The sequence below is a fragment of the Pleurodeles waltl genome, chromosome 7 (assembly GCF_031143425.1).
Source record: "Pleurodeles waltl isolate 20211129_DDA chromosome 7, aPleWal1.hap1.20221129, whole genome shotgun sequence".
NCBI lineage: Eukaryota > Metazoa > Chordata > Amphibia > Caudata > Salamandridae > Pleurodeles > Pleurodeles waltl.
In genome coordinates, this window is record NC_090446.1 from 942990402 (window position 1) to 943007690 (window position 17289).

The 17289-nt window shown below is 43.1% G+C and overlaps 1 protein-coding gene across 4 annotated transcripts in view; it reads left to right on the forward strand.

Annotated features, from left to right (window-relative positions):
- The window catches only part of UBLCP1 (ubiquitin like domain containing CTD phosphatase 1), a 179684-nt gene that overhangs the window by 2166 nt on the left and 160229 nt on the right, over positions 1-17289 (forward strand). For 3 of the 4 annotated variants that reach the window (XM_069199661.1, XM_069199663.1, XM_069199662.1), the window contains exons 2-3: positions 9678-9864; positions 14276-14367. In XM_069199661.1, coding sequence (XP_069055762.1) covers positions 9711-9864; positions 14276-14367 — 246 coding nt within the window. In that variant the 5' untranslated portion in view covers positions 9678-9710. The remainder of the gene's footprint in view (positions 1-9677; positions 9865-14275; positions 14368-17289) is intronic. The other variant, XM_069199664.1, reaches the window with a different exon arrangement.

The following is a 17289-nucleotide window of genomic DNA, read 5'->3' on the forward strand; positions in this document are numbered from 1 at the left end:
CAAATATTTTATTTCTCGGAGTCACCTTTTTCTTTTTTTATCACATATGAAAGCACCTTCGAGTATGTGAGCTATGCTTGTCTGCTGTGTAAAGCAAACTCATTTGTTTGAATTAATAGACTACTTTTTTTTCTCTGTTTATAATAGGAATCTAGCCCACATATATAGTTCACAACCCCTACTTTGCATCTTAGTTCACTAATAGCATTGTCATCAGGACTGGGCCAGGAATGTTTCTTAATTCATGCTTAAAACTCTCTCTTTCAGTAAATATATCACTAAAGCATGATGTGGTAGTACTGTCATTTACATACAGCATATTTTCCACTGAAATGGCCACAAACTTTCTCACTGACAGGCAGGTTTAGTGATAAAGCTGTTCAGCCTACAAACTAAAATGTGTGGAAATTTGAGTTCAGCAAATATTTATCATTTGCACAGCACAGTGTTAAGTGTTCGAATTGTTTTGATCCTATTCAAATATTTTTTTTCTCCACAGTTCAGAATTACAAAAAATGCTTTCCTCACTGCTGATATATTTTGAAATATTTGTATGGTTTATTTCCAAGCTGTTTAATTGGTGTGTGTTAGAAAAAAAAAAAAAACTAACAACCTACAGCCTTTCATTTCACACACACTGATCCTCGACATGGTTATCGGACAGTTCACTTTACAAAGTCCTCAAACTTCACAGTTCGGGAAAGAAAAGTAAATACGTCTCTCTAGATAAAATAAGCTGCAATTTGTAAGACATCAACTGATGTTTGAACTCGGTCTTTGTACACAAAGCAAAAGTGACAAGATAAAACCAAGATTGAAAGACATCTTTATTGCTCATTCACTTTTTGGATTAACAGTGCACTTGTTCTTTGCCAGCCTGAGCTCTCACCATTATGGGCCCAGTAGGATGTAAATATAACTTGCTCTGATTAGCTATAAAGAGTTGCGAGTAGATTTTACGAGGTTTGAAGATTGCTCGTAATCTGACCTAGATGGTCTCTTAGTGCACTTTTCTGCGTTAAATCACGGATTATTTCACCTAGGCAATATTGCGATGTCGTTAAAATTAGAAAATTAAGTTGTTTGTACTAGTTGCAAATACTGAGGTTCTTTGCTATTTAATCCCATGATTTTAGGTTGGCTGACAGATTTATTGCTTGGACCATTGAGCAGCTGGGGAAACAAATAAAATGTTATAGGCAGTACTCTTTTGCCTTATCCCAGATTAGTTTTGTTCCTAAGCACAGTAACTCGGCCCCATTTAGCATTTGGGGAGAGACCATCACATTCTATGGCTGTTAAAAACGGTTTTAATGAGGATCCAACAAAATCCCTTTTAAATTTCTTTAGCCCTTCTAGTGGGATTATCCCACAGGATTTTAAGATGTTTTCCAAGATAGTTTTTTTAATCAAAAGTTATCCCAGGGTATCTGTAGCTGGAGACTTCCTCTACCACCTCACTGTTGATTGACCATGTATAGGGTTTACATTTTTGTCCCAGGACCAGAACTTTGTTGTTTTTCCATGTTAATTACCAATTGATTAGTTTCGCAGTACTTACTAAATACCCGTAGTTACATTTGGAGCCCTGCTTGTGTCATATCCATTATGGCTAAATCAGGGAATATGATTACCCCCATTTGGGGAGAGGAGTGTGATCTTTGTAGGAAGACCGGTTTCTCTCATCAGTGAAATCTGTTTTATGCAGCGTGTTGAGCTTGAGGCTCTGCATTAGCCAGAGCACTGCTATATTAGAATGTATTTCTAATAAGGACATTTGAATCCATTTCTTTAAAGGTCATTATCTAACTTTAATTAGAAAATCAGTAACATTATTTTGGTTCATTCTTTATTTTCTTTTGTTCCTTCCTTTAACACAAAGATCATGATTCTTATTTCTTAATTATCTCTGAATTTTAAGCTATTTCCATTCAAAGCTTCTATGTTTTTAAGCCTCTGCTCTTCATAGATGGCCTATGTATCGTAGCAATTCTTTTTCCAGAGTGTGATGACAACTCATGCCTGGAACTAGCTTAGAAGAGACTGGACCTCTTACCTGTTAGACTCGATGTGGGTGCAGTGGGGTACGAGGCAGTTGGACTTGACTGCCTCTGGTCAAGCCTCACAAGTAGTGATGAAAAGGTGAAGTTATAGTAAAAAAAGGTTGCCAGGGAAGCTCATTCTTTTTCTCTTATTTCTCTAACATATCTTTCATTACCTATTGTGTATAATAAGCACTGTAGTGCAACAATAACCAACTCTCCACAAACTGTGATGCATAATCATGATTTCTGACTCAGTGGGTTAATGGTTGCCCAGACTTTGCATCACAGCTGCTAGTAAAATCTGAATTCTGCATCAGGACTGGAGGGGAGTGTCTTACGCTTTCTTAAAGTCTGCTTATCAACATTGAAGGTACATGCTTGAACTAGAATTTCTTAACAAGCATTGGCAAAGGCAATAGTTCTCGCCTTTGGGACCTTTTGACTTTGCCAATACCTATTAAGCCATGCTGCACAAGAAGCTCAAGTGCAAGAAAGCACAGTTGGAAGAGGAGTCCATACGGGTAAGTAGGAGAGTATGTGAAACCACACAATGTGAGAGAGAGAGAGCAGAACAGAGAGGGGAAGAGAAGCACACTGAAAAAATATGTGCTCTTGTGAAGTGCTTTCTAAAGAAAAAAGTAGCGCCTGAAAGAGTGAGCAGTGTAAGGACACAGTAATTCACCCATGGTACAGGGAAGGGACAAACAAGAGGAGGAAGGATAGCCCACAAATGCTAATGAATAAGACTTAAGCAAATGAGGAGTGCCCTGAAGCCAACCAGTGGCATGTAGTGGGTGGGCTCGAAGCCCAGTGTAAGCTAACAATACATCCCTAACAGGCAGCGCATGCGCTGTCTCGTACACAAGACCTAAAAACGGAGTCCCTAGGACAGATCGCAGAGAGGCTTCAGCCAAACTGATAGAGGCCATAGCGTCCCATTTGGAATGCAGCCCTTTGCCAAAGTTATCAGTCCTCTGCAGTTCTAAGCTAAGGGTGTCAATCCCTGGTACCTCCATGATCCTTCATATCCAATCAGCCAAAGGGTGTGTGGGAAGAGACAGCGATGGGACACCAGGGCAAAATGCTTCCTGAAAGAAAACAGCAGTTACTTCTTACTAATATGAATCCTCAAGCCATCGCCTCAAATCTCTTCAGGCAATGCTCAACTCTGAGGTTAAGCTGATCTATAAAACCAAGGTTAAAACGGATCTAGAATGGGACTATTTTGTCCTAAAAATGTCATACACTACCTCTTTTAGCGATAACATCAAAAATCAGGCTCAAAACATTGCTATTTTGTGTAAAAGTGTTTTTAATGATGTGTTTGCTCTGACTGCTATTGCTTAGTAGGGTGTAAAAACCTTGCTGACTTCAAACAAATGTATTCATGTGCATGGCTTTACTGATCTAATTCTCCTGGATAAGTCTGTAACTAGAGGGTGTTTTCTTAAAAGCATTAGCTCCACCCTACTGAAATAACCAGTCTGCAGTTATTTGCAGTTTTGTAACTACTTTCTGACCTTATTCTACAGATGTAGCAGATCAAGTGTTCCAAGCTGTTCATGAACAGTTTGTGATGCATCAAGCTCATGGCTACTTAAGTAATTCAACCGTTTCTGTTAACTCCGAGGATGGACCGTTTGACCTTAAAATTCTCTAAGTGATTGATGAAGTGGTTCCATGGAGATTAACAAATGAGGTACTTTGCACTGCACTGTGACCTCCACCAGTATTACCTCCTCAAGAATGATCTGCATCATTCTTTTGTCTTCTGATTTCCCCAGACATCAATCCGAAGGTGGGAGTATAATGTAATACCTAGATTCCTGGTTATGAATAACACATTGGTTGCCTGAGGATTAGGATGCCAACTAGAAACATCTGGGTATTTTGACCCGCAACAGAGTGCAAAAATGTCTTTGCAGCTTGGACTCCACCTATGCACAAGGGCATGAGTTTATTTTTGCACTCCAGCATTTAGAGGCCCTCCATACAGAGGAGTCTAGTTTGAGTCATGGCCTGTAAAAGGACCTTGATTTTCATGTCTTTGTGACAAAAGTATTTCACCAAATTTAATCCCTCCTCCATACGGTGACTTGTGAACCTCACCAACCAGGCAATGTCCATCTGAAGGAGGATACAGCATGGTACTCTGATCATGGTCAGGCATTAACCAAAAGGTGCCTTTTGGAATTTCTTCCAACTGCCGCTACCTCCCAGATTATTTTGTGCTTGATATAACTTCACATTTCACCAAAGGCAGGCATTCAATTGAGTTTTCTGATTTCAAGCTCTGTTGAAGCTCATTCTTCCATTTTATGCCTCCATGTGATCATGCTGCTGTTGAGTTAGTAGTCCTGACACTTGGTGGAGAGAAACACCCGCTTGTATAGAGGGTTTCAAGGGCCGATATTACCCTGGATGGTCCACTGATCCTCATAAACATCTTATGGGGTCCACTGGGCTTCAAGAAGTGCAGTAGGGAATGTTGTTGAGTTTCCAGTTAGTGGTGTGCATCTGTAGATAAATTATGTGGTGGAGAAGGCCCACATGTGAGTAAGGTAAGACGTCAGCATTGATTTCTCATTATGGAATGACTACAGAAAGTTGGGTGGGAGCTGCATTGACAGTCACTTATTGCCCATCTAGAGAGACTCCAAAAGAGGGCAACTGAAACTGAGCTCCCGTCAAAAGGGGTTATAAAACCTCAGAAGAGGTGTAATATAACAGAGTCACCAGTCCAGCCATCAGAGTTGGGTGCCTGCCCTCTATTCGAAGGTTGGATGGGGAATGTTATACCCAGAAGTGTGCAGAGCTGCAGCAGATGGTAGCTGATGGTGCTTCACATAAAGAGCATGTCTTGTTGTCAAAAGACAAAGTCCACGGCCCCCTGTGCATTTAAATCATGAAGAATGCAAATGCTTAATGGTAACAAGGTGCAGTGGGCTGCTTTATAGTGAGCTTTCAGATGCAGAGGATGGTTGCTCTCAGTTCCACCGAAACCTTCTGGGTATCAAGACGGTAAAGGAGAGGATTTGCTTTCATTGTATTTCCCATGGATGGACTTGTAAGTAGAGGTTTGTTCAAGTAATTTCTCAGGATGATGGCTGATCTTTCCAGCCTGGAGGTACAGGAGAATCATATATTAAGGTTACTGTTATGGACTATAAATCCTTATGAGTCTGACAGCACACCTTATTTTCTCAGACCAGTAGGAAGAGGATATATTTTCTCCTAGCTCTGCTGTGAAGAGCCTAGAGGAATTGCTTGGTAGAAGTTTTTATTCTGTCTCCCCAAGTTCATGCATCTCCAGCAGGAAAGGGAAAGAACAGTTTTTCCAATGTTGACACCAATGTGTTTTGAGTCCAGGGCAAGACACACATGGTCATGAATTGCTTTGATGCAGAATTGCTACTTGAAGGTTTTTCAGCTTATCCAAAGTCCATGGTCCAGCTGGCGATTTTTCAGATCAACAGATCTCAATTTTAATGTTTTTTATTGTGTCTCAAAGCTATAAAAAAGTCTGACAGTTATATTTCCAAGCTGATAACTTATGTGCTGCTATGTTGCTTTGGTTTTATCAGTGAGTACTGACAGATTACCCTTGCAATTGTGTCATGGAAAAGATGGCATTCTTCATGTCAAAAGGATATTTGGCTCAAAAATGAATTTAGCATCTTCGGAAATTTGATATACAGACAACAACTTTTATCTTGCATAGCTGGATAACCTAGCAATGTTGATTTCCATTTGGAAGAAACACTTATTACATTTCGAGGTGTTGTAGGCCTTCCAGAGTGTTAGTCTGATTGTGAAGGTTTCCAAGTGCTGGACAGTTTGTTTTTGTGGTGTACCTTTTAAAAGTAAGGAGATACAGCGCCTTAAGGTTAAGGCTGTGCAAGGTGGCCACAAACCAAGTCAATGTGCTTTTCTTAGTCTCACAGTATACTGCTGTGCTTTGTAGGTATGTACATTTTTTAAAGTTGGCTCCTTAATAACTCTGATGTCAAGAAAATAGAGTGTCTGAACGTTTTTGACGAAGAAGGCAGTGTAAAACATCTGTGCAAAAGGCTCTTGCCTTAAGTTGTTATACTGATATGTTTCTCAGACGGAGTAGATACCATCCTAACACAACTCAAGTGACTCAGAGAGCACCTGTTAGCTTTCTTTAGTTGACGACTTCTGCTTAAAGGGAAAACAATAGGCAGTGTTTGTGAAAGACAGGTACACAGTATCTCCAACATTGTAGTGATTTTATCTCTGTTTGTATTTGGACGTTTTCAAAGTTCTGATAGCTACAAATCTAATGACTGGGAATATCCAGGCCTAACATAACCCGTGGCTTGCTCTGAGAGCAAATGTTTGTATTGGATTGGTCACATATATTATTCTGTCCCACCTTTATCGATGTTCTAGTTTTGTCTACCTTTTTTGCTCTTCAGTGGCTTGAATTCTCAGACCTATTGGATGACTAAGAGGCTTGCCTCTGGTGTCGCTATAGTCAGTAGTCTGCGCATAGTCCTTTTTACTGTAATTGGCCCCACTAACCATTGCTGTGTAAATTCTTCCATTACTCAGAACTTGGCTTGCTCGCTTCTCCAGGTAACATGTGCACGTGTTTTGAAGTATGAATTGGCTCCTTTTTCAGGGATATGATTTAAGAAGCACAAATCTGTGATGTCACCCAAAGTGTTTCAATACCCCAGCTTCAGTTGCTTGACTGTCCAGCATTGCTAAGCAGAACCTTTTAAAAAGATGTCTTAAGGAGTTGGATGGTCTCTGTCCTAAAATGCATCTAAATATTTAAGGCATTGACCCCCACAAGATGCAGGCCTTTACATTTTTTTTCAGCACCAGAATTGTTTTCTTCTTGCTAGTTGACATACTGCGGTTCCAATTGCCTTTTGCAGAGTAACTTCTACTATCTTACCCAAGCAGTGTTTCTCCACCAGAGAGTAACGCAACGAATTGAGCCCTTAGTTGCACAGCAATTCTGGTGTGCTGAAAAGTGTGGCTGTTTATAAAACATGTAAAATGTTTTCCCTTTTGTGAAACAAGTCTGCTATGTAATTCTGCTATCCTACTTCTACACACAACATTTACAGCTGTATATTTTCTTCTAACCTGTGTTGAGAATGCAGGTCCTGCAGATCATTTGTCATGCTGATCTTCGTCCAAAAATTCTGGCCCTGAAGAATAAATTTGACTTTCTGCAGTCAGTTTCCCAATCTGGTGAAAGTACTAACCTAGCAAATACCCTTCTAAATTGGTTGTCGAAAAGCCTTATGTTTTTCTCTCCAAGCATGTCAACTGTAATAGTTTAGGGGCCACTTACTTTAGCAGATTGTGTACCATGTCCACATTTCCCAGCAGACATGTTGCCATGTGTGTCCTGCCTCTAGAATCTTAAGTGCTCATTGTAGCCAAAGCAGCCATCTGCAGTTTTCATAGAGGCCCTAGCAGGTCTGAAAATGTATTCTGGCCATCTCATCCTGGGCGATATAGAGGCTGTTGCATAGTGTCCCATTAATGCAAGTAAATTGATATAATCTGGGGTTACTTTCACCTTATTGTCTATGGCTGGTTGGGTATATTCCTGACTCGGACAGTTTAGATCTTTTTATTGAGAGATTTTCTTATCCAGCCTTAAAGCTCATAGGTATTTTTTTCTGAGAGGCTACACGCAGCAAGTTGATGTGGTCAAAATTCGGTCTGTTCTGTGCCAGTTTACACTTCTGTGGCGTTACAGAAGAGTCACACCTATTGGAATAGAATTCCGAACTTAAATACTACCAAAAATCCAACAAATTACTTTTCTGATCCCCACTGCCCCCTCAAAAGCACTCCACCTCTGCACCAGAGTACTTTTCTGTGCTGTGCTTGCAGAGACTCCCACGTAGAGTCCAGGTCAGCCCAAGGAGAGAAGAAATTAAATGTGTAATCTATCAGTGTTGTTGTGCCCCATGCTGCAATCTAATTTACTTCCTTGTGACTAGCTTTGTTCTTTGGAATATAATGCCATTGCTGATTCTGCTCACCACTGTGTTTCTAACCATTGCATTTCACATCTGAGTGGACCCTGGTACTTTAGCATGCTACAGGTTAAAATCAACTTAATTGAGACTTCAGCCCCTGGAGTTGCTTTCTTGCAGTACAGTTTCTCACTTCGTCACTGAGGTATCTAATGCCTACTTGGTCTCACCTCAGGAAAGAATTTCTCAAAATAATCTAGGTAGAGCTTGATAGAGTACTTGTGGCCGTCGGGGAAACCAAAAAACATTCTCTTGATCAGGAAATAGAAAACCCCCCAGGCTTTAGGTATGTGCAAAGTATGTCCACTCGTGCACAGGTGTTTTATTCCATCTCATTGTCCTACTGCACAACTGTGGCACATTGGCCTATCGAAGAAGCAGGGGAAGGATTGGCATGCATGCCTTTCTTACTTAATTGTTGCTGCCAACTCTTGGCTTCATAGCATTTTGACTAGAACTCTAGTCTTTTCTTCTTCTGATCACCGCCCTCCATGTGTTGGCGTCTCTCCCTACACCGGCATCAAAGATGCCATGCAGCCTGTCACATGCATGATCCTGTGTAGTCTTTGGTTGTGCATTGCAGGTGGCTAAACGTTGTGGTATCCTTCTTATGGACAAACAAACTTGACTGCCCAGAAGCAGGGCTGGCAAGAAAAAATAAACAGCTTGTCTGTACAACATCCAACTTCGGGTTCTTTCAACATACAAGGTCACACTCCTTCATTTGAGTGTGAGTGTCTCACGCCTTACAAATAGCAGCTCTTATTTTCCTCTGGATGCTGCAATTGTCAATTCATGAGTTTAAGCATAATTCTAGTATTCCTCTTGTAAATGTTCAATTTACCCTTCCTCAAGTGTCACCAGGCAGATGCCCAAATCACAATAAAGGATCCAAATCACACCACCAGTTTGTCGTCGATTGCTCTCACCTAGCCCCTAAATCTGTTGATCCAGATGCAGTCAGAATGTTCTGATGTTGTGTGAGGTGGCTACAATTTCAGGAGTGTTTTAAATGCTTAGAGAAGCAAATTGAAGAAAACAGGTTCTGACTAAGGCAATATGCATTGTCCTTTGTTTAAATTTGTCTTTTTCCTAAAGCTACTAATAGGCAATAGTAGAAGGTAAGTTAAGCATCATTCCTTGTAAGATGCCAGTCTTTTGGAGGTTAGGCATAACTTTAGAATGTATCCAGAGAACAAAGAGATAGTTTACTAGTTTGTGAAAATATAGGTGATGGCTCTTGCGCTAACTGCTGAAAGATGGCACCACACAATGGGCAGTTTATTCAGCATTTCCACAGGCCACATTCACTGTCTTACTCTTACTCTCTAAGAATCACCTTTAGAAGAATCACCTTTCACTAAATCCCCCAGGTATGTGTGTCTCCTCACTCCCTTTTTATGGTCACTCTCTCTTTTTAGGGCCTCTTGTCCAGAGATCAGACCTGTTTCAGATTCTTTCTCTATCCTTCCTGACTGTATCTGTTTTTTTTGCCTGGTGAGGCCACAGGTGCTGTTAATGTAAAACTTTTTTTGCTCTTTTAATGTACCCACCATTTATTGCTGAATTAGAGGTCTGACTCTTCCTAATTTCCCCCCAGGTGCTTCTTATCAGGTGCTGGTGTGTCTTGAGGATGTCTGTATCACTCATTATAAAATGGGGTGGGCAAGAGTTTTCAGTCACTGCTCTCTCTGAGGAAGACACAGTGCTAGACTTGAAGCAATCCTTGAAGAGCCTCACCGGGGTCTTGCCTGAGCGGCAGAAGCTTCTGGGACTGAAATATAAAGGTAAAGCTGTTTTTTAAACAAAAATTGCATGCCACATTCTTTGTGCTCTGGTTCAGACACTACCGTAATATGCCCCATGGCTCTAAATACCTGGCCGAGCATGTAGGGGATGGAGCAACTGCCCCTAATTTTTTCTTCCTCTTGTCTAGAATTGTAATAACCCTGCCATTTACTTACCTCTGATTGCTCAGTGCTGGCCTTGAGGTTTATTCAGCTTTGCCTGCCAGTGTTTGTCTACCTTTAGATATCAGAAGACCATTGAATTGTCTCTCCATGTTGACTTTGCACTGAGTGGTGTATTACCTCCTGTTTGCTGGATCGGACCTACTGCATGTGTTTTCATTAATAGCTGACTGATGATGGCTAAATGATATGCCAGTGACTCTTATGTTTGTAATTCCAGATTTAGCCATTTGAAATGCTGCTACATATATGAGGACTGTAAAGATGCTTTGCCCCCTTCAATCATGAGAAGATCATTGTTGGTGTGCCAACTGCCAGTAGCCAAATGGGGATACAGGTCTTGTCACAGTGAGCTGCTATTGATGTGCCTGTCTACCTGCAGTGATCAGGTCTGGTGGTGCTTGTGCTCTTACACTCAGCATTGCAAGTGGGTAGGCCTGGTCCTAGTTGATGATGCTGTTGGTGTTAGTCTTATCACCATGGTTGTTAGCGCTGGGCATATTACGCTGGGCATATTACAATCAATGGTTCATTTGGCGTCCGCTTTGTTAAAGTTTAGTGGCTGAAGTTAAGTGTTAAGTTAATAGTTATAAGTGTGAGTCTTAACCCCTCGGGTGCCCAGGACGAGGTGGTCTCGTCTCTGCCCGTGGTGCTCAGGCGCCAGGGACGTAACCACATCGTCCTGGTAAAGGCCTTAGGGGGAAGCTCTAGCGCTGCCCCAGAGGGCCTCGCACCCCCCCTTCCATGGGCAGGGATACCAGGGCTCATTAAAAAAAAAAAAATGTTTTTATTGTTTACATGTGGGGAGCAACCACTTAGGTAAGGGTCGCTTCCCTGGGTGGCAATTTTATTTGAGGCCATTTCTGCCCCGCTTGGGGACAGATCGGCCTTTTTTTCTTAGGCCAATCTGCCCTAAGGTGGGCAGTAACCACTAGACACCAGGGATTTTTTTGCACCAATTTCACGCAATGAGAGCAAATTTATTTTAGGTCATTTCTCTGCCCCCTTGGGGCGAATTGGCCTATTTATATTAGGCCGATCTACCCCCTGGGCACCAGAGATTTTTTCTTCTTTTTTCAGATGGGGACGACCCCTTAGGCAAGTGTCATTCCCCTTGGGTGCAAATAGATTTTAGGCCATTTGGGGGCAGATAGGCCTATTTCTATTAGGCCGATCTACGCCCTGGGGGGACGGGGGGGGCAGAAACCACCAAGGCACCAGGGATTGGTGTGTGTGTGTTGTTTGTGGGGGGCATCCCCTTGGGCAAGGGTTGCACCCCATGGGGACACATTACTTTTGCTTTTGGACATTTATGCCCCCCCCCGGGGGGCAGAGAGCCCACCAGAAACCAGGGAAGATTTTTTTTTTTTTACAAAAACGAGGGTGGGTGTATGGCCATACCGTCACCCTAAAAACATATGCGACAAAGTTGTTCTGCCCACCGGTGGGCAGATGGGCAATTACCCCCCCCCGATCCACTACCCGGGGGGCAGAAAGCCTACTAGATTCCAGGGAAGTAAAAAAAAAAAAATTAATTGTGGTGTGGTGGCTACCAACCAGTATGGGCATGGTTATGCCCCCACCCCAGCTGAAGGGGTAGCAGTCTTTCAGCTCTCCCCCGAACACACTAAAACATCTTATCCCACGGCAAGCAGGAGGACATTTGATTATTTTGGGTTTTGGTTTTACATTTGGGCCATGAGGGCTTGTCTAACTCACTTGGAATGGTGAGGGCTGCACTTTTTGGACACTGCCATGTAGAAAAATGTACGAGATCTAGACACATCTGAAAACTAAACATCTGGGTGAGTCCAGGGTGGTTCGCTTCACTTGCACCCCGTGAAATTTTCTTAAAAATTCCTACCACCCAGCAATGTCGCATCTATACCGATAAGAATTCTGCTCCACTTGTCAGCCTAAATTTTTTTTTTTTTCAAACTGTCCTTTTGGTCCCTCTCTGGTTCCCTCTCATTTTCAACATGTTTTGGCTCTTCCCTGTCACAGGCACTTGGCCCACCTACACAAGGGAGGTATCAATTTTACCTAGAGACTGAGGGTAACGTTGGGTGCTAGGAAATTTGTGCCGGTGCAGTAAACCCACACAGAAATGTGGGAAAATGTGATTTATTTTTTTATTTTTATAGCTAAATTTGAGGCTTGCTGAGGATTCTGGGTAAGAAAACCTTTCTCAGGCATATAGTTTTCAGAAGTGTTTGGGTTTGGTAGGTTTCCCTAGATGACTGCTGAGCCCAAGACCAAACATGCTGGTGCCACCCCCAGTCGTCGTAGGCCTGCCCACGCAAGTGAGGTACAGTTTTTATCGGGAAACTTGGGGGAACACAGAATAGAACACGTGTTATTGCCCCTTGTCTTTCTCTACATATTTTCCTTCCAAATGTAAGACAGTGTCTAAAAAAGACGTGTATTTGAGAAATGCCCTGTAATTTACATGCTACTATTGGGACCAAGGAAATTCCGAGATGTGCAAATAACCACTGCTTCTCAACAACTTATGTGCCCATTTTGGAAATGCAAAGGTTTCCTTGAAACCTATTTTTCACTCTTTGCTGAAATATAAATGAATTGCTGTATACCCGGTATACAATGAAAACAGAAGAGTCTAGCAGACGTAACGGCATATTGGTTTTGAAAATCTGACATGGCAGGAAAAAGTTAGAGTAAAGCTTGGAGAGAAAAGGCAGTTTTTTTTACCTCTGTTGATATTTTTTTATTTCAGCTGTTATTTTCTGAAGGAACACCTTGTAGGATCTGCATAAATGACCTCTTGCTGAATTCAGAATTTTGTCTACTTTTCAGAAATGTTTAGGTGTCCGGGATCCAGGATTGGTTTCACGCCCATTTCTGTCATTAACTGGAAGGAGGCTAAAAGCACAAAAACTAGTAAAAATGGGGTATGTCCCAGTAAAATGCCAAAATCGTGTTAAAAAATGTGGTTTTCTGATTCAAGTCTTGTCTGTTTTTGATAGCTGGGAAGATGGTGATTTTAGCACCGCAAACCCTTTGTTGATGCCATTTTCAGGGAGACAAACACAAGCCTTCTTCTGCAGCCCTTTTTTCCCCATTTGAAAAAAAAAAAAAATGTTTGCTGTATTTTTCCTAATTTCTTGGTCTCCTGCAGGGGAATCCAGAACCTATGGGTACCTCTAGAATCCCTAGGATGTTGGGAAAAAAAAAGGGACACAAATTTGGCGTGGATAGCTTATGTGGATAAAAGTTTGAGGGCCTCAGAGCAAACTGCCCCAAATAGCCAAAACAAAGGCTTGGCACCTGAGGGGGAAAAGGCCTGGCAGTGAAGGGGTTAACCTAATGAACCCTGATGGTGGTGCCCTCTAACCCCTAAAGTTGAAGTGTTTGAAGGCTGATGGTTATCTGTTGACGAGAGCTGTGTGGCAATGTTGAGATGATGAAAAGCTGAGATTAGTTCAGTCTGGCCACTCTTGATTGGCTAATGGTGCTTTGTTAAGGTTTGGTCAAATGATGTAGGTCTGGCTGGGTTTCTGGTCATAGTCAGTAAGGTATGGTGGACCAAGACTGGCTAACACCACCTGCCAGTCATGCTGCGTTTGACAAAATGACCTGGTCCCTGACTGAAAAAGTACTATGTTTTGGGAGTATCAACATCAGAGACTGCTTTGTACTTGTGAACTCTGGCCAACGTTCCTCTTCACCATTTTACAAAGTACTATGAGGTGGGTGAAATGCTGCATGCTGTGAATACCGTAAAAAAAAAAAAAAAAAGTGTGTGTGTATATATATATATATATATATATATATATATCTCCATCTCCATATCCTGCAATAGTGTTGGTTTAATGCTTGTCTGGTAATGTTGTGACTTATCCATGGCTATGTGGCTGATGGTGACAGTTTAAGCATTTTTCTGTTTTAATGGCCATATGATCCATTGATGACACTCTGGTCTAACTATTTTAAGCTGACGGTGCAGATTTGGACTTGTGTGGTGTTACATTTTACTATTGCTATGCTTAGTTGGCAGTTGTGACATTGGATGTATATTTAGTTGGCAATTTTAATTTTCTATGCTTGTTTAACAATCTCGCTCCATAAGTTGATAATGCAAGACAGACGATGTTTTTGATGATAATCTGGCTATGCTTGGTTGATGATACCTAGTCCTGTTTAGATATATGGTCATTTGTGTATGACCCATTTTATGTTTCTAGTACTTCTTTATTTTTATTTGTAGGTAAGCCTGCTGATAACAATGTAAAACTCGGTGTCTTGAAGCTCAAACCAAATACAAAGATTATGATGATGGGAACATGCGAAGAGCGTTTGGTAAGTATTCCTCTTCGAGACATTATCTGACTGCATTCGAGTATATAACCTTTATTGTTCTGATCTGCTATGTGCATATATGTAGGAGGCTGGACTGGCTTGTAGTGAGTACCAAGGGGTACTTGCACCTTGCACCAGGCCCAGTTATCCCTTATTAGTGTATAGGGTGTCTAGCAGCTTAGGCTGATAGATAATGGTAGCTTAGCAGAGCAGCTTAGGCTGAACTAGGAGACGTGTGAAGCTACTACAGTACCACTTAGTGTCATATGCACAATATCATAAGAAAACACAATACACAGTTATACTAAAAATAAAGGTACTTTATTTTTATGACAATATGCCAAAGTATCTTAGAGTGTACCCTCAGTGAGAGGATAGAAAATATACACAAGATATATATACACAATAGCAAAAATATGCAGTATAGTCTTAGAAAACAGTGCAAACAATGTATAGTTACAATAGGATGCAATGGGGAAACATAGGGATAGGGGCAACACAAACCATATACTCCAAAAGTGGAATGCGAACCACGAATGGACCCCAAACCTATGTGACCTTGTAGAGGGTCGCTGGGACTATTAGAAAATAGTGAGAGTTAGAAAAATAACCCTCCCCAAGACCCTGAAAAGTGAGTGCAAAGTGCACTAAAGTTCCCCTAAGGACAAAAGAGTTGTGTTAGAGGAATAATGCAGGAAAGACACAAACCAGCAATGCAACAACTGTGGATTTCCAATCTAGGGTACCTGTGGAACAAGGGGACCAAGTCCAAAAGTCACAAGCAAGTCGGAGATGGGCAGATGCCCAGGAAATGCCAGCTGCGGGTGCAAAGAAGCTTCGACTGGACAGAAGAAGCTGAGGTTTCTGCAGGAACGAAAAGGGCTAGAGACTTCCCCTTTGGTGGACGGATCCCTCTCGCCTTGGAGAGTCGTGCAGAAGTGTTTTCCCGCCGGAAGGACGCCAACAAGCCTTGCTACACGCAAATCGTGCGTTTGGCGTTTTTGGACGCTGCTGGGGCCCAAGAGGGACCAGGAGGTCGCAAATTGGACCTGAAGAGAGAGGGGACGTCGAGCAAGACAAAGAGCCCTCACTGAAGCAGGTAGCACCCGGAGAAGTGCCAGAAACAGGCACTACGAGGATGCGTGAAACGGTGCTCGCCGAAGTTGCACAAAGGAGTCCCACGTCGCCGGAGACCAACTTAGAAAGTCGTGCAATGCAGGTTAGAGTGCCGTGGACCCAGGCTTGGCTGTGCACAAAGGATTTCCGCCGGAAGTGCACAGGGGCCGGAGCAGCTGCAAAGTCGCGGTTCCCAGCAATGCAGCCCAGCGAGGTGAGGCAAGGACTTACCTCCACCAAACTTGGGCTGAAGAGTCACTGGACTGTGGGGGTCACTTGGACAGCGTCGCTGGATTCGAGGGACCTCGCTCGTCGTGCTGAGAGGAGACCCAAGGGACCGGTGATGCAGCTTTTTGGTGCCTGCGGTTGCAGGGGGAAGATTCCGTCGACCCACGGGAGATTTCTTCGGAGCTTCTGGTGCAGAGAGGAGGCAGGCTACCCCCACAGCATGCACAAGCAGGAAAACAGTCGAGAAGGCGGCAGGATCAGCGTTACAGAGTTGCAGTAGTCGTCTTTGCTACTATGTTGCAGGTTTGCAGGCTTCCAGCGCGGTCAGCAGTCGATTCCTTATCAGAAGGTGAAGAGAGAGATGCAGAGGAACTCGGCTGAGCTCATGCATTCGTTATCTAAAGTTTCCCCAGAGACAGAGACCCTAAATAGCCAGAAAAGAGGGTTTGGCTACCTAGGAGAGAGGATAGGCTACTAACACCTGAAGGAGCCTATCACAAGGAGTCTCTGACGTCACCTGGTGGCACTGGCCACTCAGAGCAGTCCAGTGTGCCAGCAGCACCTCTGTTTCCAAGATGGCAGAGGTCTGGAGCACACTGGAGGAGCTCTGGACACCTCCCAGGGGAGGTGCAGGTCAGGGGAGTGGTCACTCCCCTTTCCTTTGTCCAGTTTCGCGCCAGAGCAGGGGCTAAGGGGTCCCTGAACCGGTGTAGACTGGCTTATGCAGAATTGGGCACATCTGTGCCCAACAAAGCATTTCCAGAGGCTGGGGGAGGCTACTCCTCCCCTGCCTTCACACCATTTTCCAAAGGGAGAGGGTGTCACACCCTCTCTCAGAGGAAGTTCTTTATTCTGCCATCCTGGGCCAGGCCTGGCTGGACCCCAGGAGGGCAGATGCCTGTCTGAGGGGTTGGCAGCAGCAGCAGCTGCAGTGAAACCCCAGGAAGGGCAGTTTGGCAGTACCAGGGTCTGTGCTACAGACCACTGGGATCATGGAATTGTACCGACAATGCCAGGATGGCATAGAGGGGGCAATTCCATGATCATAGACATGTTACATGGCCATATTCGGAGTTACCATGGTGAAGCTACATATAGGTAGTGACCTATATGTAGTGCACGCGTGTAATGGTGTCCCCGCACTCACAAAGTTCAGGGAATTGGCTCTGAACAATGTGGGGGCACCTTGGCTAGTGCCAGGGTGCCCTCACACTAAGTAACTTTGCACCTAACCTTTACCAGGTAAAGGTTAGACATATAGGTGACTTATAAGTTACTTAAGTGCAGTGTAAAATGGCTGTGAAACAACGTGGTCGTTATTTCACTCAGGCTGCAGTGGCAGGCCTGTGTAAGAATTGTCAGAGCTCCCTATGGGTGGCAAAAGAAATGCTGCAGCCCATAGGGATCTCCTGGAACCCCAATACCCTGGGTACCTCAGTACCATATACTAGGGAATTATAAGGGTGTTCCAGTAAGCCAATGTAAATTGGTAAAAATGGTCACTAGCCTGTTAGAGACAATTTGGAAAGAAATGAGAGAGCATAACCACTGAGGTTCTGATTAGCAGAGCCTCAGTGA